Source organism: Barbus barbus (assembly GCF_936440315.1).
Source record: "Barbus barbus genome assembly, chromosome: 20".
NCBI lineage: Eukaryota > Metazoa > Chordata > Actinopteri > Cypriniformes > Cyprinidae > Barbus > Barbus barbus.
In genome coordinates, this window is record NC_136748.1 from 26,859,822 (window position 1) to 26,886,969 (window position 27,148).

Sequence of the window (27,148 nt, forward strand, 5' to 3'; positions counted from 1 at the left end):
TAAATAAGTCTCTAAATATTGAACGGCGCTGTTGCCCTATTTAAAAGCATTCTAAATTTGTCTTTCAAAGTCTTAGGGGCAAATTCACTATTTATTATATTAGCATGAAAAGCGTGGCAAAAGTCTTTAAATACAGGTGCATTTTAGCTCTGCATGACAATTTCTCAGTTTTTGTGTACAGGATATTATTTATGCTATTATTTTCTTATCTTATATTCTCTATATATGATTAATCGTCCCCTCTTCTGGGGCTCTAAAATCTCCTCTACAGAGATTTTATCATTTTTAATGCTTTTGTATTAAACTAGATGTGGTGCCAGGTTTGAAATTGTCATATGATCAAATAACACCCAAAATAATAAACCGTGCTGTTGCCCCATTTCCACTGTAATAAATAAATAAATAAATAAATAAATAAAATTGTAGATGAAGATGATTGGAGTACGTTTTCAATCAGGGCCTAAAACTAAGAAAATATACTGGCCATAAATATGTTCACTGGCCATAAAATTGTATGTGCATTATTTAAAAAAAGAAAAAGCACTGTCAAAACAAATTGGGGAATTAATTGCAATTTTATTACTAGTATTAATATTTATTTATTTATGTAAGTCTGTATTTATTAGTGCTGTCAAACGATTAATCGTGATTAATCACATCCAAAATAAAAGTTTTGTTTACATAATATATGTGTGTGTGCTGTGTATATTTATTATGCATATATAAATACAAACACATGCATGTATATATTTAAGATATAAGAATATAAATATATAAATGTATATGCATGCAAATATTTCCAAAATATATGCTGTATGTGAATGTATGTATACATATATATATCTATATCTATCTATCTATCTATCTATCTATCTATCTATATATATATATATATATATATACACACACATAATAAATATACACAGTACACATGCAAATATTGGGTAAACAAAAACTTTTATTTTGTATGCGATTAATCGCGATTAATGATTTGACAGCACTAGTATTTATCCATGTATGTATTTGTTTCATCATTATAATTACAAGAATTATTATTAAGTCAAATTATAAAAATTACATTAATAAAGAAAGATCACTAATACTATTGACCCGTGAAGTATTTCAAAGTAATAATTTTATTTATATAAGAATAATTATGACATTATAATTATTAATAATAATTAATAAACTTAACAATACAATTACAATATTAATATTCACTAACTTCTTTGCTTTAAAACATTGAACCATAGTTTTTATTTTGGCAGGAAACGGAAGGGAAACTTCTCTTTTGAAATGTAACTCTTTTGTTAACAACAGATTTATAAAAAAATAATAATCAAACCTCATTACAAAGAGTGTTCGTGTGAAGACACATTTATAGGTAACCGCTCTGAGACACTGAAAATACTGTTATTATGGCGGCTCACATGAAAAGATCACAGCGCAGCACATCAGATTACATATACCTGTCTTGCGATTTAATAATCGTGTTAAACCCTGCTGATATCAGGAAAAAGATGGCAAAACTTGAAAGTATGCCAGATTGTGGTAGTCACACTGAGAACTTTCCTGCAAGATTAAGAATTGCACCATGCAGTTTTTTGACCATGTGACCTGTTACCTGATTTGCATCATTATTTTAGTAAATCTGGTTTTAAAACAATATGCAAATAAACAACACTATCCACAGACACAATTCATTCCTCCCTTGACATCTGTCCTTAAGATGATTACTCCACTGCCCTCTGGATTGTGCATCAGACTTCGTACCGTATGGAATTCTGGGAATAGTAGAAACAAAAAAGCACTTCCAGAGGGGGTTAGGATGACATTGGCAGGCAGATGCTTAGGCCTCCCCAAAAGAACAGCCATTTGCACTTAAATGAGAGGATTTGTGGCCTGTCACCCCATTACCAATACACCATATGTGAAACCATGTCTTTATCCCACATTATAGAGGTGGGAATGAGTTCTCCTTAGACCTCTTTTCTCTCTCTCCTTCACTTTTTTAGTCTGTCTGTCTCTCTCTTTTCTTCTTCTGTACAGAATATTTCAGGTTCAATTCGCTTGTCCGTAAGGGATAAGTCAGACATGACACATGCTGCTCTCTTGCATGTCTCTCAGTGTTAGATTTGAAAAAATGGACTTGGGATCAAACCTGCACAGAACAGCGAAGGCCGGCTATCTGCCTTCACTTGTGTCTTGAGCAATCAGAAAGGTATGGCCATCTTAAAGCTCTAAAGAGGTTGTATTCTACACTATGTTTTACTTTATTTCCCTAAAGTTCATGTATAATTATGCCTTAGGCTGTCTGCAACAAAAACAGGTGCGATTTAGTTGTACATTACCATTTCTCACCCTTTTGTCAGAAACAGGATATTATTTAGGTCAGGGATGCCCAATAGGTCGATCGCAATCTACCAGTCAATCGCAAAGGCAATGCTGGTTCATCGCACATCTTTTAAATGTGCTTTAGGAGAGCATAAAGGTTGTTTTTACAGCATTGAGCAATGTAGCAAATCCCAGACATATCTGCTGATTTCTGGAATGCAATGGCCAATCAGAGATATTTATGTTAGACAGAATCCACTCACCGCTGAAAACACAAGGTTTTGTTCAGAGTTATAAAAGCTCATGAATCCTCTCATTACAACATACAGTGTATACACGATGTAAATAATAGATAGATTGTGTAGAGAGTGTCATTGATTATAATGAAACTTTGTCGTGACAAATAATTTAAAAGAGCGTGCCAGCTGTTGGGCTTTGGGCATCCAGAGCAATCTATTGTTCTGTGGGTGTTTTCAATGTATTATAATTGAACATTATTTTTTTATTTAATTATTAGATTAATTCAATATAAAGAGTTTTTTTTGGCTTTTTGGGTTTTTAATTGGTAGATCACATGGAGTTAACAACAAAAGACAATTCTTTATTGAACCTTTTCTGATAAGAAGTGTTTGCTGCAAACGCAAGCCTTTTTGACGATGGTTTCCTTCCAGTCCGCTCGATTTATCGCGTTTAACCACAGCTGTAGTCGTTTTTTTGTCTGGCAGTGGCAGCAGGTATGCGTTTACATTTTTTACATTGATTCTGGCACCCAACATCACAACAAGATGATATTTTAAGCTCCTTATGAAGCTGAATCTGCGCTGGTTTGTTTTGCTTCCAGCTTAGCGCGGTGACGTAGGCCCTACATGACCCTAGTTACCTGTGGTTGGCCTAGCCGTGCGTCACTCCGAAAACAACAGGCCAATCAGAACAGAGGCTCATGAATATTAATTAGACAGGCCAAATCGACCTGTTTTTACCAGAGCTCATGAGAGAAGAGATGAAATATATATTGAGATGGTTTTTGGTACTTATTCCGAGAATATATATTCTTAAGGACATCAAAACCTAAAATAAACTCAAGAAAGGTGTACAATATGGGACCTTTAAACTTATTCAATTCATATTCAATTCTCTGTAAACTTTAAATGTGGTGCAAGGTTTGATATTGCCAAATGTCATTGATTCTTGAGTTACATGTTTGATCACAACAAAGCAAGTTTAAAAACATGACTTCAAATTGGAAATCAGTGAATGAATTACACTACCATTCAAAAGTTTGTAGTTCGAGTAAGATTATTTTCTTTTTTTGAAAGAAATTCATACTGAATAAATCGATCAAAAGTGACAGAAAAGACACAGAATGTCACAAAATATGTCTATTTCAAATAAATGCTATTCTTTTGAAGTTTTCACCAAAATATGAAGCAGCACAACTGTTTTCAACATTGATAATAATAAGAAATGTTTATCGAGCAGCAAATCAGTATATTAGAATGATTTCTGAAGGATCATGTGACACTGAAGACTGGAGTAATGGCTGCTTAAAAGTCAGCTTTGAACCACAAAAATAAATTTCATTTTAAAATATATTTAAGTATAAAATGGTTATTTTAAATTATAATAATATTTCACAATATTATTCTTTTTAAAATATTTTTTATCAAATAAATGCAGCTTTGGCTAGCACAAGAAACTTCTTTCAAAAACAGAAAACAAATTTTTACCAACCACAAACTTTTAAATGGGACAGTAAATGTTGGACTGTTTCTCAAAAAAAAGTCATCATATGGCTTCAGAACATATATTTTATGGACTATATTTATAATACTTTCATGGCTTTTTGTTTTGAAGCATGTAAGTATAAATCCCCATCTATTTCCATGATGGAAAGCTTGGATATTCTGCCAAAGAAAGGGTGAAAAGGTGTTTTTGTTACTGTACTATTATTACTTGATGTAAATGACCTCTTGCTATTGGCCAACCTCCACATAGTACTATACTTCACAGTGTTATAATAAATAACTAAATAATAAATATCTGGTCATATGCAAATTGGGTCATTTAACTTAGTTTCAATAAAGTTTTTTCACCATATATGCAGTAGTCACAGTCTTTCAAAACAGCAAAGAAAATCCTGTTTGCAGCTGCATCCAAACATCCACTAGCATTCACAAGACCTCCGATCACTTGTAGCGCAGCCAATGATGCGTTTCCTGTTCAGCTTACAGGCTTTGTTTGATGGATGCAAAGGTATCTTAACATGCCTCTGGCCCACTGGCAGATACCGGCTCCGGCATCCCTCTTTCTTAATGTATTCACGACAGAACGGGGCAGGAAGGATGAAGGGAGAGATATCAGACGGTCCCAAAACCTGCAGCGGATTGCAGGGCTGCGCTCATTCTTCACCGGCGTCTCTGACGCTCTTCTGCTGTTTATTTTCGTCCGTTATCAGCAGCGTGGCGCGCGACTCGGCCCGCTCCGCACCTCCTCTCCAAACTCTACATATTGATTCATTACTAATTATCTATCGCGCGGGCCGGAGAGTGTGCTGTGCATCATCGCAGGTGTTACTCTCGATAATGGATGGATGAAGTTATCATCCTTGTACACAAAGTGGCAATGACATTTGCAAAAAATCCTCTAAGCAAATTTCCCTCTTATCTGCTGGCAGTGGCGCCGTGGAGGTGGCGGCTCGGAGCACCATCATTAAGTCACAATAATTAGCTCTCATTTGTAAAAGCTTGTGTTCATAAATAGAGATAATTGTATTAGCGCCATTTATGGGGAAAATTTAGACATGTTTTACGGGAGTGATGGTTCAGACCTGCGGAACTTTCTCTAGCCAACTCAGAGATACAGTAGCACATTAACAGCAATGAAGAACAGTGAATATTTATTAAACATGAGATATGATAGTATAAGAATACTAATACACATACACACACACACATACAGTTGAAAATGTTCAGCTTCAGTGAGCTTTTGAACCTTCTGTAATAGTTGCATATGAGTCCCTCAGTTGTCCTCAGTGTGGAAAGATGAATCTCAAAATCATACAGTCATTGTTGGAAAGGGTTCAAATACACAACAATGCTGGAAAACCAAAGAATTTGTGGGACCTGAAGGATTTTTCTGAAGAACAGCAGGCAGTTTCAGGACAAACAAGGGACTCATGAACAACTATCACTAAACAAAAAAAACACAGCTTTGAATCGTTCAGGTAACAACACAGTATTATGAATCAAGTGTATGTAAACTTTTGAACGGGGTCATTTTTATAAATTCAACTATTTTCTCTTGTGGACTATATGTAAACATCTTTTATGTGAAATGTCTTATTCAGGTCAGTACTAATTAAACAATAACACGCATTTTGTATGATCCTTCTTATTTTGGTAAAATAATTTAGCAGATTCTGAAAGGTGTATGTAAAATTTTGACTTCAACTGTAAATATATATATATACACACATACATATATATATATATATATATATATATATATATATATATATATATAAATATTATATATATTTTATATAATATTATTTTATTTTTTTAAATAATTAATTTTAATTCTCTTTTAAATTAGAATTAATGATAATAATCAACTGAATGAAAAAATATATAAATAAAATTGAAAATATATTATAAATAATATAGTATTAAAAATTTCAAAATACAGCCGGAAAATTAAAAAACAACAACAAAAAACAAATGTCCAGTCTTTCTCTTCTAGCAAAATGGGCCAAAATTGGGTATTAAAAAAGACAACAACAACTCATGGGACACATTAATAGGAGGAAAACAATTAAATAAATGTAAAAATGTATAAAAAAACTTATCCTTGTACACTGCACATATTCCATGAGCACATTAACATATGAACACTCATGTTCGCATATAACAGCTGTTCAGAAACTTTGCCCACCTTCAAACTAAAAAGTCAATTAGAACTGAGGTCATTTACATACAGAGTTATTAAAAGTAGCAAAACACAAAGAGAATGCTAAAATATGACCGTGTTTTTGGTGCAATACACCTTGGCTAACATTATAAATGTAAAACACTACAAAAGTGTGAATATGGCCCTTTTAAAATGTACAACACTTGATTCAGCCTAGTTTGAATTCCTACAGTGCTTGTTCTCTTCCTTCTCTTGACTTTCTCTCTCCTCTCAGTGCTCAATGATACTCTTATTTTCTAAAGTGAGAGATGGGATAGGGGCCGGTATACACGCTGTCCGTGACTCTGTGCTCTCCTCTCTGAGAGGGTCAACTCTCATCTATTATTCCTCATGGCACGAGTCGCAGGGGCTCATCAGCCCTTGTTATATCCTTATATAATGGGTTTCCTGCTTCTAATACATGGAGGAGATTACAAACGCATTTTTCTCTTTTGCAGCATCTGGGTGGATGTGTCACATTAAGGTGTCACCCTGGCTTCTGATAAAAAGGTTATTACCGGCTTTATGGCCCTGGCACATAGCAAGAGAGCACACCTTATGTGTAATGAATAGCATTTTTCGTTATAGAGGCTAACTGTACGTCGAAAGCACAGACTTTTTGTCTTCAAGCTGATTTTGACTGTGCAAAAGCAAGACGGTCAACATTACAGTATTTTATTGCAGGTACATTTTGGAAGACGTTTTAATAAATAAAACCATATGCACTAAACATATGCACTAACCACTAGTCTACAGCCTAAAATAAACCAGTAGATTTAAATAGACTTGTGTTTTTTAATGTTGATTATCAATGTCACATCAGCAGATGTTCTATTCTAGCGGTCAGCAGTGAATGCTCTGGTCTGCTGGTATTACCACGCTTTACCTCTCAACCCTATAGCAGCGCTAGCAGCACAGAGAGTCAGTGAAATATGAGAGCTCTTCCTTCATCTGTTCACCACACTCTCTCGCCCCATCTCTCTCTCTCTGGGCCTCCAGTAAATAAAAGCATCAATTTTCAGCACCAGCACGGCTCTGATCTCTTTATAACGTTCAAGATTCCAGCATTAATTAAAACACAGCAGTATATCTGACGATGAAAACCTTTACATAGTGTTTCCTCGACCCTGTTTGTGAGACGATGGCAAATCTTATCAATAAAAACACGCGTGAGTGAGTGAGTGAGTGCTGAGAGACGCACCTGATAAGTGTTACGACTAATAAGAACAAGAACAAAGTGTTTGAGTTCTGAAAACTGACACACGAGTCTAATCATTTTGTCTTAAAGTCGGCTCATCTGTGTTTTGTAAAACATCAAAACCATATATAATATTTAATATAATGCTTTTGGTTGAATCGCACAAAACATGTCAAGGACACATAGGGGTCATATATTTTTCCAAATTTACCATCATCATAATGCGATAAATATCACTATAATTGTATGTACTGCTGATTCAAATAAAAATTGCTACAATGTTGTATTTTGTTCTGTAATTTGTGGGTGAACTCTTAACTGGAAATGTCTATATACTGTATATATAGAATCATAAAGATTTTCATGATAAATAATTATATTTTTCTCCAATTTCTCATTATATATACATCTGTCATGTGAAAATGATATATTTATTTTTTCAACAATGTAAACATTATAATATGTTTACAGTATGCTGATTTAAATAATGATTGCATTACTGTATAAGAATAAGTAGAATATGAGAATCAACAGAGAATTTCCTATCTTTTTTGTATTTTTAGGTGAAATGTAATCTGTAATAGTCTATATAGAAAATCTATTTTTATAGACTACTTTCATGACAATATTTACATAAATGTAATTTTTGTAATGAAAAAATGATATATTTAATTTTACAAGTAGTTATACATCATTATGTTTTACTACATGCTAATTACTGTATTATGGTAATGAGCACGGGAATCAACTTTTTATGGGGGGGGGGGTGATTTGGAAATGCTTTTGTGAGATTCACCTAATCAGAAATAAAAATGTTCGTAAACAATGACAGAAAGCCTTTCTTCAAATAATACTATTCTTAAATATCAGCCATCTCGTCGACAAACCAGCGATCAGCGGTTTGTGTTAACCCACACGCTGCAGACAGGTGTATGCTAACACACCTCACGCTAAATATTATAATAATACACCGCTAAAATTACCTATTTAATGACACCAAATGATCTATACATATAGTCTTATATGCTACAGTATGTACTGTACAAAAATAATAAGAGCACAAGAGAAAAAAAGGAGAGTAGCTCAAAATTGTGGTGTGTATACTCCCAGTGTGTAGTACTTTTTCAAGGACACTGGTATGGGTTAGAGATGTTTACCTGCATTATTAATACACAAATTTAAATTTACTGCAGTGATTTCTTGGGCTGTGTGTGTAAAAAAACAGCAGACAATTGATCAGACGCACACCTACTGTGCCATTAGCATTTAGCCAGGGCTGAAACTTCATGTGTTATTATTGAAAATTGTTTAAAGAGAATATATAATCAGATTTCTTTCATATGGTACTCAACAAATGCTAATACATTGTCGTTTCAAATTAATTTACATTTTGTTATTTTGTTAGAGCTTCCACTACCATTCATATGGAAAGTGGGAAACAACAAGTAGAAGGTAATGTAAATTATTAACAGCTAATTATCTGTGATTCATTAAAACATATTTAATGTAATATTTAACATACTTTCAATAAAGCATAATGGCCTTGTCAGAGCAATGAAGTCAGAAAGATCCAAAAACAGCTGTTTCTGAACATATTGTGCAAAATTCATCAGAGCACTATTTCAAAGAATAAAAGGGAAAACCAGTCTATAATCTTTCATTAAGATAATGCATCTTGCTTCGCCTGGTAAAGGACTTTCCTTTTCAGCTGATGTCACGAAGTCCTCTCATTTTCCAATCACCTGTCATATAGAAACCTCTAGCTGTGTCGGTCCAAGGAACACCCACTTTTCAACACCCAATTTATTTTAATGAGTAAAATGAAGTGGTTGAATATAATGTTTTACTCAGAAATATGACATATTACATAAACTTTTTTATCAGGTCTCAATGACAATTTTTGAGGATTTTGTTATCCGATTTAAAAGTTAACTGAACAGATTACACATAAAATGGACATTTTTAATTTTCACAAATTCCTTCTTGATTTACACACACTCATGTTGGCCCAAACCCATTTGAATTTCTTGCTTCCATGAAACAAAACAGGAAATATTTAGCAGAATGTCCAGGTTGCTCTTATTTCCATACAATGAAAGGGGACAGCTGTGGTTTCCATTCACTTTCACTGTATACTCTTAAAAAAAAAAAAGGTTCCAAAAGGGTTTTTTTCTACCTGGTCTCAAAGCATAAACGTACATGGCACTTTTTTAGCAAGATGCGAAATACGTACCAATAAGTACATATCACTGCAGTTTCCAAAAGAAATGAACACTAGAGGCAGTAAAACTCAGACGCCTTTTATTCCTTTTCACACAAATTTACAGAGTTTCGATTAATAAAGCATAATTTTCGCACAATTACTTGAAGAATATCATGTTATGACTTAACAATATCAATATGCTGAAGATTTGGAAACTGATGCTTTTGAACGTTAGCATCACACATATCCAGCTTCATATCTATGGGTTTTCATATAGATGGTAAGTTTGTTCTGTAGCTCACGGAGTACAGAGACGTACTTGAGAGCTGAGGAGCTCCGGTTCGAATCCCGTGTACAGTAACTACGGTTCGACAAAACAGTTCAAATCTGCATATAAGGAAGTTCAAATAGTATGGTTGCATCAACAAATGCGTTTTTTTTAGCAGTTTTGCATTTGTCAACACTATCGGGTAGGTTTAGGGTTGGGTTTGGTGTAGGGCATATTTCCAACACGATAGAGCATTCGTTTTTAGAGACGGCTAATTTTTAGAGACGGATATTTAAATTCTGAATCACCGCAATACGTACCTGAAGCAACGTAATAAAAACACAGCAATACGTACCTATATCAATGCAATAAAAGCGTGCCAGGGTTTACGTATTGAACCTGTGTTTTTGCGCTACTCAGTGGACATTTCTTTTTGAAACGGCTGCGAAACGTGCAGTAAGGCACGTAAAAACAGTCTCGCTAAAAAGTGCTCCCAGGTACGTTTATGCCATGAGACCAGGTTGTTGTTTTTTGCAGTGATTCCATTTTGGGTTTACAAAAGAACCTTTCAGTGAAAAGTTCTTAAAAGAACCTGAAGAATGTGAAGAACATCTAAAGAACTTTTTCCCCTATAAAGAACCTTTAGTGGTTCCATGATGGAACCATCAATAAAGAACCTTCACTCTTAAAAAAAAGCTTCCAAAAGGGTGTTTTCACAGTGATTTCATAGAAGAGCCCTTTCTGGTTCTTCAAAGAACCTTTCAGTGAACAGTTCTTAAATTAATCATGATTTTCTTATTGTGAAGAACATTCTAAAGAACCTCTTACCATTAGAATTTTTTTTTTTTGTGCTATGGAAAGGTTCTACTGTATGGATTTTAAAGGTTCATCATGGAGCCATCAAGTATTAATAAATGTTCAGGCTATTACTGCAAGTAGATAAATACAGTGAATATCTAAGGTTCAAGAATCTATAAAGCCAAAAGGATCTAAAACAAAGGGTGCAAAAAAAAATACCCTTCTAAAGTTCCCTGACCTTGACAATGTGCCACCAAACCATCTGTTCTTCAGTTAAAACACTCCCACTCCTACAGGCTCTGTGTCTACTCTCATAAACTCTGCCTCTTGTTCTATTTCTCTCCATCTCTCAGTATCTCTGACTCTCATGGCAGTCAAGTCGCTTAAGCACAAAATGGCGTCTATTGTTCGACAATTGCCATGCCAGACTATCTGCCGCACCTTTAATTTTTCAGTCATCCAATTATTAATGGCCTTTGTTGACTTTGAGATTACCACTTTTCCATAATGTTTCCAGCTTGACATCAAGATGGAGAAGGTCTAACTCTGGTTCCCCAAAGGACGCCGCCCGGGAAACCTTGACATGCACAAAGACAGGAGCACGGACGAGCCTGCCCTGCCGAGAACGATAAGGTCACCTGTGGGATTGCTGAGATTATCTCTGTCAAGCACTTGGACGCAGTGCAGTCAAATGATGCATCATGCAGTCATTTTCAGCAGGAAAAATCAATTTCTTCACTAGGTCGCTATTTGCTTTTCAAAGTGCCCTTGTAGTCTTTGGCTCGGAGCACTTATCAATTTAAATGTTGTGAATTAATAATGTTTTTAAGCCACGTTCCTTGAAGAAGCAGGGAAACGCTTCCACCCATCACTGTTTTGTCAGTCCCATGTGGACGACACGTGTGGGCGGTTATTCAGTGGCGGAGATAAATCCTTTGAATAAGAATAACACACAAACTGTCTAAATATGGAACAGGTCTTTTCTTTTTTTTAACCACAAAAATAATAATGGATTTAAACTCCAAAACTAATTATAAAAATGACATTGATTTTGACATTACATCGATGTTTTACTGTATGATCATACTGTATATTTTATATATATTGTTGCATTCTAAAACAAAACCAATCAGAGCGCCTTGTTATCACTAGTTTTATTTTGATTTCTCAAGTCTGCTATTAGCTTATAGCCCGTTAGCATCGGCAGCGTGGCTGCCGCTAATCTCGCTTACACTGTTAATACTCTATTCACACACATTACCATTGTTTCACTGTTACTTGCTTAAATGGCGGATTTGTGTCTACCTTTGAGTGCAGGTGAGGACACATTCGAGCTGCATTCAGTGCAGCTGGAGCTGGAGGCCGTGGAGAGGCAGATCTGTGACCTGGTGGAGAAGCAGGCCCAGCTGAGAGAGCGGAAAGCCGCGCTGGAAACATCCTGGGCTGATGCTCACAAGTCCGGGGTAAGTATACAGCACGCTGCTAACACTGCCACCACCTCTACTCCGTGTGTTTCTCTGCACAGACCCTGTGCACCCAGGACGCGATCTTCCCAGATGTCCTTCACTCCGGCACCGGGGAGCCGGGGCCCCCAGGCGACGACCTCTCTCCCTCCGCCGCCTCCGGTCTTCGAGATCTCCACCCGGAACCGCTTCACTCCCCTCCACGAGACGGAACGCGACGCTGTGATCGTCGGAGACTCCATCGTCCGGCACGTCCGTGCTACACTAGCTGAAGGTAAAGTGCATACTCACTGTTTCCCCGGTGTTCGTGTTCTCGATGTTTCTGCGCAGATACCCGCGATCCTGAAGGGCGATGAGAGCATCGGTGCTGTCGTGCTGCACGTGGAGGTTAACGACACCAAGCTACGGCAGACGGAGACACTGAAGAGGGACTTCAGGAGCCTGATCGAGACGGTACGCAGCACATCACCCGCGACGACGATCATCGTGTCAGGACTGCTTCCCACATATTGACGAGGACACGAAAGGTTCAGTAGACGTTTTGCTTTAAACGAATGGTTATTGTCATGGTGTAAAGAACAGAAACTGCTCTTTGTTAATAATTGGAATCTTTTCTGGGAGCGTCCTAGGCTTTTCCGTGCTGATGGCATGCACCCCAGTAGAGTCGAGCGGGACTCCTGTCGGACAACATCTCCAGGACGCTACGCTCCATCTGACTAGTAAGCCAATTCTCAAATAACTGCTATGATGACTTTTGTTCTACCCACTTAAATGATAGAAGTACTTGCGTTGTCCAATCTATACAGACTGTGTCTGTTCCCCGAATAGCGAGGTCAAAATAGCGAGGCTTTCCTGTAGCTCAAATAGTAGAGCATGGCGCTAGCAACGCCAAGGTCATGGGTTCGATTCCCAGGGAAAGCAAGAGCTGATAAAATGTAAAAACTGTAACTTGAATGTAATGTAAGTCGCTTTGGATAAAAGCTTCTGCTAAATGCATAAATGTAAATGTAAATGTAAAATATAAATTTAATGCAGGATCTAGAAAAAATCTGATTGCGATTAAACCAGAAGCTTGGGCTGCTAAATATTAGATCACTCGCACCCAAAGGAGTTATTGTAAATGTAATAATTTTGATGTACTCTGCCTGACTGAAACCTGGCTTAAACCAAATGAATATTTTGGTCTAAATGAGTCTACTCCACCAAGCTACTGTTATAAACATGAGCCCCGTCAGACTGGTCGTGACGGCGGTGTTGCAACAATATATAGTGATATTCTCAATGTTACTCAGAAAACAGGACACAGGAGGTTTAACGCATTCAAAATACTTCTGCTTAATGTTACACTGTTAGATATGCAAAAGAAATCTCTCCTATCTCTTGCTTTGGCTACTGTGTATAGACCGCCAGGGCAATATACAGATTTCCTAAAAGAATTTGTAGATTTCCTCTCAGATCTATTAGTTAATGTTTATAAAGTGCTAATTGTCGGAGATTTTAACATCCACGTTGATAATACAAAGGATCAAGTGAAGTGACATACTGCCAAGTATGGTGACCAATACTCGGAATTCGTGCTCTGCATTTAACCCATCCAACGTGCACACACACAGCAGTGAACACACACAGAAGTGAACACACACCCGGAGCAGTGTGGGCAGCCATCTATGCTGCGGCGCCCGGGGAGCAGTTGGGGGTTCGGTGCCTTGCTCAAAGGCACCTCAGTCGTGGTATTGAGGGTGGAGAGAGCGCTGGATATTCACAACTATAGGACAGGAAGAGCTAAATAAACTTATCAGTGCATCTAAACCAACAACATGTTTATTAGATCCTGTACCCACTAAACTACTGAAAGAGTTGTTACCTGTAGCAGAAGAACCGCTTCTCAATATTATTAAGTCATCGTTATCTTTAGGTCACGTCCCAAAACCATTCAACCTGGCGGTTATTAAGCCTCTTATTAAGAAACCACAACTAGATTCTAATGAACTGGCAAATTACAGACCCATTTCAAATCTTGCTCCTTCTTGCAAAAAAATGATCTCTATGAAGAATTTCAGTCAGGTTTCAGGCCTCACCATAGTACAGAAACTTGCTTCAGACCAAGGCTGCATCTCATTGCTAGTATTACTTGATCTTAATGCTGCGTTCGACACTATAGACCATGACATACTCATAGATCGATTACAAAACTATACTGGTATTCAAGGGCAGGCTTTAAGATGGTTTAGATCCTACCTGTCCGATCACTACCACTTTGTTCATTTAAATGGGGAGTCATCTCAATTATCACCAGTAAAGTATGGAGTACCACAAGGATCTGTTCTAGGTCCTCTGCTATTTTCAATATACATGTTCCCTCTTGGTAATATTATTAGAAAATACGGGATTAGTTTTCATTGTTATGCTGATGATACTCAACTATATATCTCAACAAGACCAGATGAAACTTCTAAACTATCTAAGCTAATAGATTGTGTAAAAAATGTAAAAAATTGGATGACCAATAATTTCCTCCTATTAAATTCAGATAAGACAGAGATATTACTTATTGGACCAAAAAACATTACACAGAATCTCTTGGATTACAATTTGCAACTAGACGTATGCACTGTTACGTCCTCTAAAGTCAAAAATCTGGGTGTTATATTAGACAGCAACTTGTCCTTTGAAAATCCTATTTCCAATATTACAAAAACAGCATTCTTCCATCTTAGAAACATTGCCAAGCTTCGAAACATGCTACATGTGTCTGATATAGAAAACCTAGTTCATGCATTCATGACCTCTAGACTGGACTATTGTAATGCACTGTTAGGTGGTTGTCCTGCATCTTCAATAAACAAGCTACAGATAGTCCAAAATGCAGCGGCTAGAGTTCTTACCAGGTCAAGAAAATATGATCATATTACCCCAATTTTACAGTCTCTGCACTGGCTACCTATTAAGTTCCGTATCATTTACAAAATATTATTACTGGCCTATAAGGCCTTAAATGGTTTAGCTCCTGCCTAACTTGTCTTCTACCACGCTACAATCCAACCCGCTCCCTAAGGTCGCAAAACTCTGGACTTTTGGTAGTACCTAGGATAGCAAAGTCCACTAAAGGAGGTAGAGCTTTTTCACATTTGGCTCCCAAACTCTGGAATAGCCTTCCTGATCACGTTCAGGGTTCAGACACACTCTCTCTGTTTAAATCTAGATTAAAGACACATCTCTTTAGCCAAGCATTCACATAATGCATCTTATAATCTTGTACTGCAGTTATATCTGATCAAATGTACATTATTATTATTCTTTATCTTGTATTGAACAAATAATTTTTGCTTAGATGGAACAGCAGCTACACTAATTATGTCTCTATTTGTTTCTCTGTTTCTGCCACGGGATTAACATCCCATGGTAACTAGGAATTACAGAAGCTTCAGTCTGGATCCAACACCTGAGAAAAGATAATGCCAACCCCTCAGAGGACTTCAGAGGATGCCAACGCTCAGACAACATACAGAATTACCAAATTTTGCCATAAGTTAAATATATTAAGGTTCTGCAATATATAAATATATTGTGGAAACTTAATTTCCTGTAGAGCTGCTTTGAAACGATTTGTATCGTAAAAAGCGCTATACAAATAAACTTGAACTTGAATAAAAAAATTAAGCTACTTATAGTGGTGTTTGGTGATATAACAAAAATCCAAATTTACATTTACATTTGACATTTTATTTTAATATTTTTCAGTTAGAAGGTTCATAATTATAATTTAGATGACCATTTTGGACAAGCCGATTCAAAGTGTTTAAAGCAAGATGTTAAATAGTAAAAAAAACAAACAAACAACAACTTTAGTTCAAATAAAATAGCGAGACAATAGCTATAATCTATGTTTTGTAATATATATATCTTTTATGATGTACTTTACAAGTAAATCATATTAAAAATAAAATTTTTCTAAAATAAAATAAAAAGATTTGATACATAAGCAATAAAATAAGCAACAGTTCAACTTAAAAAAAATAAACAAATAAACATCAAAAATTTTATTTATTTTTTAAACAATAATGGATGTATCTTGATACGCAAGTACTATGAGAAGTATGATTTATTTCACAATAAAAAAAATCATATCAATCATAAAACAGATTTAAAATGTTTAAAGCAAGATGCAAAACTTTAGTTGAAATAAAATAATAAATAAATAGTAAATAAAAATAATAATATAAGCATGTTTTTCATGTTTCCATGTTTTGTTTTTACTGAATTGTCACAAAGAAGAATATTTCATTATTATATTATATTATTACATATTAATTATATGAATCAATATTACCAAGAAATGTTATATACATTTCAAATAACCGGGATTTTATCAACAACTCAATGTTAGAATATACTGAACATATCTGACATATCTCGCCCAGTCTAATATGTAAAGAGCATGTCCATTTATATTACTCAGTACTCATGTATGCAATTAAAGTGGATTATGAAGACCTTAATGTGAAGAGTGACCGATACGGCTTTGTTGTACATTAGCTGATGCTTAAGAATTTAAAGCCCTACAAGAAGAACTAATTAAAGATCATCTTCTCCTGTTCAAATCTCAGTCTTTTCCATTACAAACAACAAAAAAGCTTCAAAAGAGTGAACCACAGCTAGCACACAAAGCTTAATTGTTCCAGAGGGGCATGATGGGATATGACAGCTCCTCCATGACTCTCAGTGAGCTGAGGGTGAGAGCGGGAACAGGAGGGGCAGGTCTGGGAGCGCTGCGGATCGCGGGTGGCTCAATTAAACATGACCTTCCTCTGCCCCTGTCTCTCGCCGCACCGCTACAGGCTCACATGCAAATGCTGACCCTCAGCAGCCACAGCATCATAAATAAAAGAATACTTATTATCCATTTAGTAATATTTCCAAGTCTACCTTGATGGGCTGTTCTAACAGCCAGAGAAATTATTCTCCATTGTTTCATTGTTCAGGGCTTGGTTGGTCATTCGGAAATTTAGCTGCTGACAATGGATTACTCTGATCTTAATTGTTTAAACAGTGAATAACAGTAAATAATAATTGGGTTGATATACTCGTATATCAAGTATATATGTATATAAAATTAAATATCAAGATAACTTTTATATGATAAATTAAATATTTAATGAAGTAAAAAATGATAAAAAAAAGGTTTTGCACAAAGAAAAAGTAATAAAAAATTATTTAATTTATAAGCAACAGCTCAACAAAAAATAGACATAATTGTAAAATATATACAATATATCATATTTACGATACAAAATAATAAAACTAAATTAAATTAAATTAAATTAAATTAAATTAAATTCATTCAGACACTTCCCAAAAATATGTCCAGGTCACATATCACCCCAAAATCAAGAAGAAATATATATCAAATAATACAAATTAATAATATATAAAATATATTATTTATTTATACAGATAACAACAATAATTTATATATAATATTCTATGAATTCCTACACAAATAATAATAATAATCCTTTATATATTTTTGCAAAACTCACATAAAATAATAATATTTTTTAGCTATATTAATATTTCATATATCTTGATGCGCATCTGCTATGAAAAGTATGATATATATATTCTAAACAGAGAAATCATATCATAATTTCTTAAAATGTCTTAAGTCCTTCCTTAAACTTTGGGGTGAGATATGAGGCAGACATGTTCTTGAGAGAGATCCACCTATTCAGCTTCACTAGTCATGCTAAAGACGTTCAAAAGCATCACTTCAGAGGATAAATGTCAGAGACACAAGTGGGTGTGAACGAGAGAGAGAGGAAGGATCGAGACGGAGGGTGACTGACTCACAAAGATGTGATCAGACAAACGGCCAGACGTTTATGCTAATAGATTCGATACTCCTCGAGTCTCTCCGGCCGGAGCGGAGCGGAGCACATGGGCGTCTGAGTGATGGGGAGGAGGACGGAGCACTCCCCTGTCACCTACAGCACAGCAGATGTCTACATTCAATCCTCCCCTGAATGGAGACGGGGCAGAGGGGTCTACAGCCAAATGAAGACGACGCCCTTTCTCACAACGGGAAAAGGAAGTACACATTCAGCTGCCTGGAGGCAATTCAGAGCCGTCACTATTGCCAAACGTAGAGCGGCAAATTCCTCCACCATATGGTACATTATACTAGGCCTTCAGATGTCACTGTGCGTACTGTACGACGGCTAAGCTGGCGGTTACGGAACGGGAGCACGCTTAAATCGAAATCCTACGAGGCAGATGAGACCTCAGATGGTCGCTTTATTCCAGATGTATCAATTTCCCTGGATATCTAGTCCATGCAAGTGCATATGCTGTACTGGCAGGGGTGCCGGCTGCAAATGGCCATATTCCAGAAGCTAATATTCTTTTGGCCGGAATAATGCAATTATTATTTTCCTAGCCATCAGCGTAAGCACACGGTGCCATCTGTTACACAAAAGCAAACATACACATCTCAATTACAAAACAGACAGCTGCGCGTGTGCAATGTCGCAGGAGCGACGCACGATGACCCGGCGACAAGGTCCTTTTTTTCAAAGCACCTAGAAAACTCAATAAGAAAATCCCTAGCGGCGTGATGTTATCGCCGCCTCTCAATTTGCGTCAACTGTAACTACAAACCTGGCCATTAATCTGGGAAAGATGCTTGTGCATCCATCACGTATTAATTATTGGAGATGAACTAATCACCCAGCGCAGAAGCCAAGCAGAGAGGGATGAAAAACTGAAAAATGAAAATTTGGCAACATATGCCTATTTACATACAGAAGTTAAATGATAACAGCTATTAGCGTGGCAAAAACGGATAAGCGGCCATCTGTTGAACTGAATAATACGGATGCAGATGAAAAGGGGTGTTGCTTCGTTTACTGTCAAACATAAAAACCTCGTTATTGGCCGAATCTGAGAGCGGAGTCAAAGACCGTCGAGATAAGAGAGCGAAAACACGTCCGGAAGCACATTAACTGTATTATCGAAGAGCCGAGGGCAGGTGGTGCCATTGTTTAGCATCACGGTAATGTGGGCCGTACAAGAAGAGAAGCTCGTGCTCGCTGTAAAAATCTGCTGGCTTCTCCGGTCTGCACACATTAATCTAACACAAGGTGGTCAATGGCCATGGAGGGAAAACCAATTTCACATCCTTCGCTCGCTGACCTGAGGAGAGCTGAGAGGAGGGGACGGATGGACAGAGGAGAGAATGTGGAAAAAACATACTGAAAAGAGTCACGCTAAAGCACAGTCTAATATAGAAAGAAACTCGCTGCCTAAATTGACATGAAATGGTATTCGCATTCTGTCGTGCAAGCAGAAATATTTCTAAGTGAAACAGAACATTCAATGGAAAATAATGCAGGACGGAAAGAAGACTATGATATTATTGGTTAAAATAAACATATTTAATAATAATATAAATAACAACAACAATTATTATTATTATTATTAATAATAGTATTATAAAAAAAAAAATAGCTTGTTAGTAAATATAATATTATTTAATTAATTATAGACACTTTTAAGGCCGACGTACGGAGTCCGAGAGAGCTCAACGTGCTGCAACTTCAGAAAACACATGCAAATAGAAAAAGCACCAACAAATCAAGAAAACACCTTCATCAGTTTGACAGCATGTGGTGCAAATGCTCACAACACAAACAAATAAAAAGCACACGGCAAATGCTCATAATGCAACCAGATAAATTTTATTTGCAGTGCGTTTCTTTGTTTGGTTGTGCTTTGAGCATTTGCAAGTGTGTTGTCAAATTGATGAAAAGTTGTTTTCTTAATTTGCAGGCGTTTTTTTCTATGTGCAGTGCGTCTTTTTTTGGTTGTGTTGTGAGTATTTGCAGCGTGTGCGTTGTAAAATTGAGGAAGTTGTTTTCTTCATTTGCAGGTGTTTTTTTCTATGTGCAGTGCGTGTCTTTTTTTGGTTGTGTTGTGAGTATTTGCAGCGTGTGCGTTGTAAAATTGAGGAAGTTGTTTTCTTAATTTGCAGGTGCTTTTTCTATTTGCAGCGCATTGAGCTCTCTCGGCCATTGTACCATCACAGCGCTAGCTGGAGGCAAAACAAAGCGAAAACTGGAGGCGGCCTATTCAAAGCGCAGATTCGGCTACATAAGGAGCTTAAAATATCATCAAAATATCATCGTTAGTGAAGCGGTCAGTGGAATCTTTCTGCCTCAACCTAAGCTTCGCCCACAGAAAAACGTCACAATGTTTACTAACAGAAAAAGGGGCTATATATATATATATATATATATATATATATATATATATATATATATATATATATATATATATACATACACACTGTGTATATATATATATATATTATAACATTTAATATACATAATATATTGCTAGTATTAAACATTGTATTTGTTATATAATAATAATAATATTGGACTGTATTTTTTATTTTGGTTTAATTATAAATATTTTATGTTTGTTTGTTTGTTAATAAGTGAAAATAAAATGAAAATAATAATAATAATAACATTATTAAATACATTAACTATTTTATTCAGTAATAATAATAATACATATTTAATGCTAATTAATTAAACGTGTGTATTACTTTAGTTCATTACTATTTGATAAGTATCAATAAAATATTTGTATAAAATTTTATTACATTAATTAACAACAAAAATATGTAATACTAATTCAATAAATATATTATATTAATTCTCTCTCTCTCTCTCTCTCTCTCACACACACATACACACACTTATAAAAATACGAAATATTATTAATAACAAATAATAACAATTAAAAAAATGATTCAATAATAATGATAAAAATAAATATTTTATACTAATTAAATGTCTTAATGGAGAAGACTTGCATCCAACGCGTGTAACCTAGGATTAAACCCAAGCCACTCTACAAAACATGCCATAAATCACACTGTCCATGACTATTGTGCAGCTGGTTTGAAATCACAGTAAGGTTCAGCTGATGTCATTACGGGGACAGTGGACTCCATGACTGGACGCTTCCTATCTACTTTCAAACGGATTGAGGAAGAGCTCGATTTAGAGATTAGTGCTCCTCTAGTGCCCTGCGAGGCCGCAGTATCTGTCTGAGAGCAGAGCTTGGATTTGAGCAGCTGAGCGCTCGTATGATTGATCCGTGGTGCTAAAAGGTCATGCTATCGACTGTGCCTAGTGTAATGGCCGCAGTATGGCTCAAGCCCTGAATCTTTAATAACCTCCATCATTAGCTCTTAGGAAATCAGCGTTCACACGGAGCGGTCGGGAGAGATCTATTGGCTCTTACCATCGCAATGCAGGGCTGTAACTTACAGGGTTACAACATGTAGGGTTAAACGGCTATTTTCAACCATTATGCTAGATAAAAAAAAAAAAAAAGGTTCAAGGAGACGTGCTAAATCTGACCGATAGTATCACTCCATTAAAGCTATTCAGACCACATGACAGAAAAATGCAAGCCAGACTTAAGCTACAACAATCCTGAATGTGGTATGAATTAATATTCCCCGTATTAATCAAAGTTTAGTTATCAAACAGACATTTACAAAAAGATAAGATATAATGGTGATTACTTGCATGGCTGGAGATGTGCATTAACTGAGCGCCAAAATCAATTAAAAAAATTCAACAAATGTTAATTAACTACTCAGAGTTAAACTACAAAACCAGCATATATATATATATATATATATATATATATATATATATATATATGAAATCATATATAGTATAGTCTATTTTTGATAACCCACAGCACAAAAATGCATAGAATTGTCACTGCAGAAAAGCTGGCAAATTGCTCATCCAATTAACAATGAAAATAATGAACTATACCTTATAAATTTGTGGCCTCTAGGACAGATTAACGAAGAAAAAGGTTTAGCAATTAAGATCAGGAGAGTTATGGGATAAGCTTAACCATGTAAGATAATAAAACCTACTTAGACTAAAGACTTTACAAGCACTTTATCAGCAGGCCAACCTAAAGATAATACCACAGAAAAAGAGCAAGCCAAATTCCAAAAGCCAGGATTTTGAGTATTAATCAATTATTTGATAAAAATCATCAATCAATTAATGCTGAATTAATTTAGAGTTTGCTTTCGTCTTCTCTTCTTCATTCATATCTCAATCCTTCTATCGAGCAGAATATTTTAATAGTCTTTTACAGCCACTGTTGCTTTTATAATTTAGAAGACTCAATATTTACAATGTTCAGATCTGACAGGTCATAGCATTTGATTGAAAGCATATGTTCAGTATGGAATCGTAGTGCATTGAATAGTACGTGCAGCATATTGCCTGCTATTTTTAATCTGCATATTCTGTGCAAACATACTGTGTTCCGGTATGTGTACCGCATAATACTTTCTTAATTTCTTTTTATGCAAAGCAGTTTTATAAATTTAAGAAATGCATATGATTGTAAAAACTGTAACTTGAATGCAATGTAAGTCGCTTTGGATAAAAGCGTCTGCTAAATGCATAAATGTAAATGATTTATTTACACTGAATCCAATAAATGAAACGTGTGCATTGAAAGTATTACAGCATGCAGCATATTTTGAACTCAGGTCATCCAGGTATTCTGATGTAGATTTTTTTTGCATGTAATACAGTAGTTTCTGCCTATTTTTTTCTGTATATGGCATTAAATAATTTTTAAGCATGCAAAATGATTTTGCATTATGCAATGATAAATGTTTATAGCAGTTCTATATGCTATGTTTTTGTTAAATTCAGGTCCAGTTAAAATATATGTTAAAAAAACAAAAAAACAAACAAACAATAATTTCAACTAAATAATATTGAGTAAACAAGTATTTAAAGAAAAAAAATTTAGTACAAAAAAAAAGTTAGTATGCAAATTTATACTGTATGCATTAACTTCAAAAATATCAATCGAATCCAATTTTGAATAAAGCAAGTCTATGAGATTAAAAAATGAGTTTAGAGTCAACTTTATTTTTTATTTATTTGTATTATGCCAAACTAGAAATCTAAGGTTGACTTGAGTGCATGGCATTGTGGGATACAATATTTCATGCATTGTGACTGTATACTGAATATTCTGAACCCATGTCATCCAGATACGTGCAGTCTATGACATATGAACACTGATTTTTTTTCTTCAAAAATAGTAGCTAGTATGCCAATTTATACTGTACACTGAATTCAATTTTGAGTAAAACATGCCTTTGAGATTACCCATCGAGGTTGGCATCACCTCTGGTTCATCTGTCCAACTACAAATGAAAGGTCGAATCGAGTGCATTGCATTGTGGGATACAGTTCTCCATGCAGTGCACTCAGGTTTTATACTTCACATTTTGGATCCTCACACTGTGAACTGTATACAAGCTGGGTAGCATTTTCTATCAAAATTAGCAGGTAGTTTTTGCCATCCTGAACACATCCCAAATGATTCCCAATCTCTCACGGACAAAAACGAGTTAAACTGTTACAGTACCAGGTACAGTGAGCATCTTGACAGCACCTGTGCGGTTCTGATACCTCAGACAAGGACAGGGAGAGACCATTCTGATGATATGTGTGGATTTTTCCACCACCGGTGAACAGAAGCTGCCTGTTGTGCAGCCGTGTCTGGTTTGATTGAAGCCTGCTAGCACTTGAGATGAAGCTCCGCTAGGCAGGACTGCGAGAGTTGTGAAGGTCACTTTCTCACCGTCTGACCTCGCCGATCTGTCTGTTTATTGAAAGGCCCGGGCTCGAGCCAACCGGAGCGGAGAACACGCTAGCATTCCAATGAGAAAATCTCTCCGGCGCTTAAAATATGCAGTGATGAACGTCGCAAATTAAACTGCAGCTAACAAACCCGCAGGAGTTTTTCTAACACTAATTTGTCCAGATTCTCTTCTGCACCGATGAACGAAAAGAGATCGGAGAGGGAAAATCTCACGTGCACTCACCTGTGAAAGCCCCAGGTATATGGACACCGTCTCTGAGATGTACAAAAACCTCCCCTCCTTGTTTAGTGCAAATACAAATCCATCCAGGGACTGTGGAGGAAACAGAAAGAGAGAAAGAGAAGAAACAAGTTAGGCGAGAGTCTCACAAATAGCTTATTCCTCACAGCTCAGAGAGGGAAGCCATCAAGCCCAGAATTGCAAACAGAGCCGCATCCCGTGTGGAAACCACTGACAGATCATTAAAGAGCAACAATTACAGCGTCAATTAACAGCTTCGGATCACAGACGCCTTAACTCTAAGGGACGGTGTGAGCGATACATAAATATTAGGCAAAAAACGCCTCATTCATATGAATAAAGGTAGCGGAGTTGTTTTTCCAAACCAATTTTTCTTCCCGCTAACTCAGTTTCATTGGTCAACTCATTGGTCAAGCAGACATCTGAGAAGTTTGGATTGATCAGATCGAGACAAACAGTAATGTTATATATCAGGAAGTGCTACCAGCATGAAAAGAAAATTCACATTATTTTCTAAACGAATTAATCTTATTGTAAACAATTAATCAGTGCTTGTCAGCGTTATAATAGTTAACTTAAAAATTAAATCTTTAAAAAATCATTAATGTCACCTGAAATAACATAAACGTTAACTGAAATAAAATATAATATTTAAAAAAAAAAATACTAATAAAAGAAAATAGCCAAGAAAACATTTCTCATTTTCATTTAGTACTAAGTGAAACTGAAGTAAAGAAAAAAACTACGGTATGTAGAAATGTTAAAAAACAACAGAGCAATAAAAATCACAAAAACACAAAACAATGTATTAATAAAAACAAATTTAAACTATTAATAAAATATAATAGTATTTCCATTATACTAAAATAATGCTGATGCATAACAAAAATAACCAAAAATTAAATTAATTTCTCAATTAAAAGTTATTCCTCACAGAGACATTGTTTTCAATGCAAAGTAGCAGCGTGAAGAACACCACATAAAAGCTAAAGTGCTTGATGGTGAACAAAATCACCTGTGATTGGCCAATGACACACTGCAGCTGCAAAATCACTTTTTATTTTGCATGGTGTGAGCCGCTAGCACAGCTTGGCAAGCAGTTGTGTTTTCAGTGCCATAACAGTTTTGCCGCCTGCCTCTGCTTGCTCATTGAAAATGACAACATAGGCTTCATTGGAAAAACATGCTTGTGACGAGATTTCTGCAAAAGGATATTATGTTGCTTTTTTCATGTTTCGCAGCACTTTAAAAGCGAAATGTCCTGTGAGTGGTGCTAAAAGTGTGTTCAGTTTTATCCTAAACATAAATCTGGCAATGTCTTATTACGTTGGTTGTTATGCTTATTTAAAAATCCAGTAAGTGCACTAAAAGGTTAACGCTGTTCAGTGTTTGAAAATAACGTACCACTAACACTACACACTACTATAAACTCAAGTGACAGTGTTAACAAAAGCGAATACGACATAAAAACACATTTGCTGAAGCAACCAGCTTGCTTTTATAAGTGCAATGCTGTACCAGGTGAGCTACCGAGCAAGTTTGCTACAAAAGCTATACATATGGAGATAGTTATGTGATGTAAATGTCAAACTGTATTAATTATTTAAAAAATAAAGCACTATGATGAACGTGTCATAACATAGGGTTGTGAAAATAAGTCTTTATTGATCTAAAATCTTGTTTTACTGCCTCTAGTGTTTAAGCTATACATAATATATATACATAAATATTCTGCAAAACAAAGCCTGATTCATATCGATAAAAGTCACATGCATAAGAAAAGAGCAGTTGTGTTGTCATTTCTGCATTACATGTGCATCGTTAGGAATTGTGGACTAAAGGAAGCCTCATGGTACGGATATCACTGCAGGAGGTGCTGCTGTTGGGTCTCCAACAGGCAACAATTAAGACATTGAGGTCACATGGGTTAATTACATATTGTCTCCCACTGCCTCAGATAATCTGTAGGATGATGCACCCCGGGCGAGAAAATGCCAGAAAGAAACAACGAGAAAACAGCAAGTTATTGTGCACATTGTCACAGCTGATCTGATCACCTTTTTATGAAAATCAGGTTTACACAGAAGGGGTGGAAAAGCATCTCACTCTCGTTTATTTGCGAGTTTAAAGCAGCATTGGCAGCTGGCGAGAGAGCGTGCGGTCTCTACTCGCCGATAAAACAGCGCAGCCTCGGGCTATTTACAGCGTGCTGATATGCAGCTGACAACAGCACGTCCCATGACAGCCCGCTAGCGCATCACTTCCTCCCTGAGCACGCATCTGCTGGAGGTGATGTGTTAGACTTACGCTTTACATTACACCGCGCTAATGCTAATACTAGCCCATTAAATGGCACTTTACATATGAAATGCTAATATGCCAATATAGATGCGTCCCACATAAATGCCACGCTAACACGGATGCTTATTTACATTACTTACAGCAACAAAAAGCTTCAAGGGACTATATTCTACACATTTAGCATTTAATTTTTCCCCTGAAGTCCACTTATAATATCAGTCAAGGTTTCCTGCACCAAAATAGTTGTAAATTAACCTTAACTGACCATGTTTGTACCCTCTCGCTGACCCTCAGGGGCCGTTCACACAGAATGCATGTTTGTTTTTTTATCTAAGCTATTTTTTAATTGTTAGTCGATGTAAATATGCCCAAAACGAACATCTTTATTAAGATGTGTCTTCTTTTTAAGTAGTTTAACATTTAAGAGGCGTGTTAAAACAAAAGACCAATTAGATAAATCTTTCGCATGTGCAAAAATCAGTGTTTATATTAGCAATATGGGACAATAATGGGAACTAATGTCTTTCTGGTTTATAATATATTCTGTGGGAACAGCTCCTTAAATAGATTTTTTTTAGAATACATTTAAAACTGTATGCAAATTAACCTTCTGAAATAGACATTTGTACATTGAGATATGTATATATGTATTTACATA

The 27,148-nt window shown here is 35.9% G+C and overlaps 1 protein-coding gene across 1 annotated transcript in view; it reads right to left on the bottom strand.

The window, feature by feature from the left end:
* Positions 1-27,148, bottom strand: part of LOC306886051 (neuronal PAS domain-containing protein 3-like) — a gene marked incomplete at both ends in the record, with an annotated part of 309,700 nt that overhangs the window by 92,760 nt on the left and 189,792 nt on the right. The window contains one exon of the mRNA XM_079442910.1: positions 24,172-24,261. Within this exon, the coding sequence (XP_079299036.1) occupies positions 24,172-24,261 (90 nt within the window). The remainder of the gene's footprint in view (positions 1-24,171; positions 24,262-27,148) is intronic.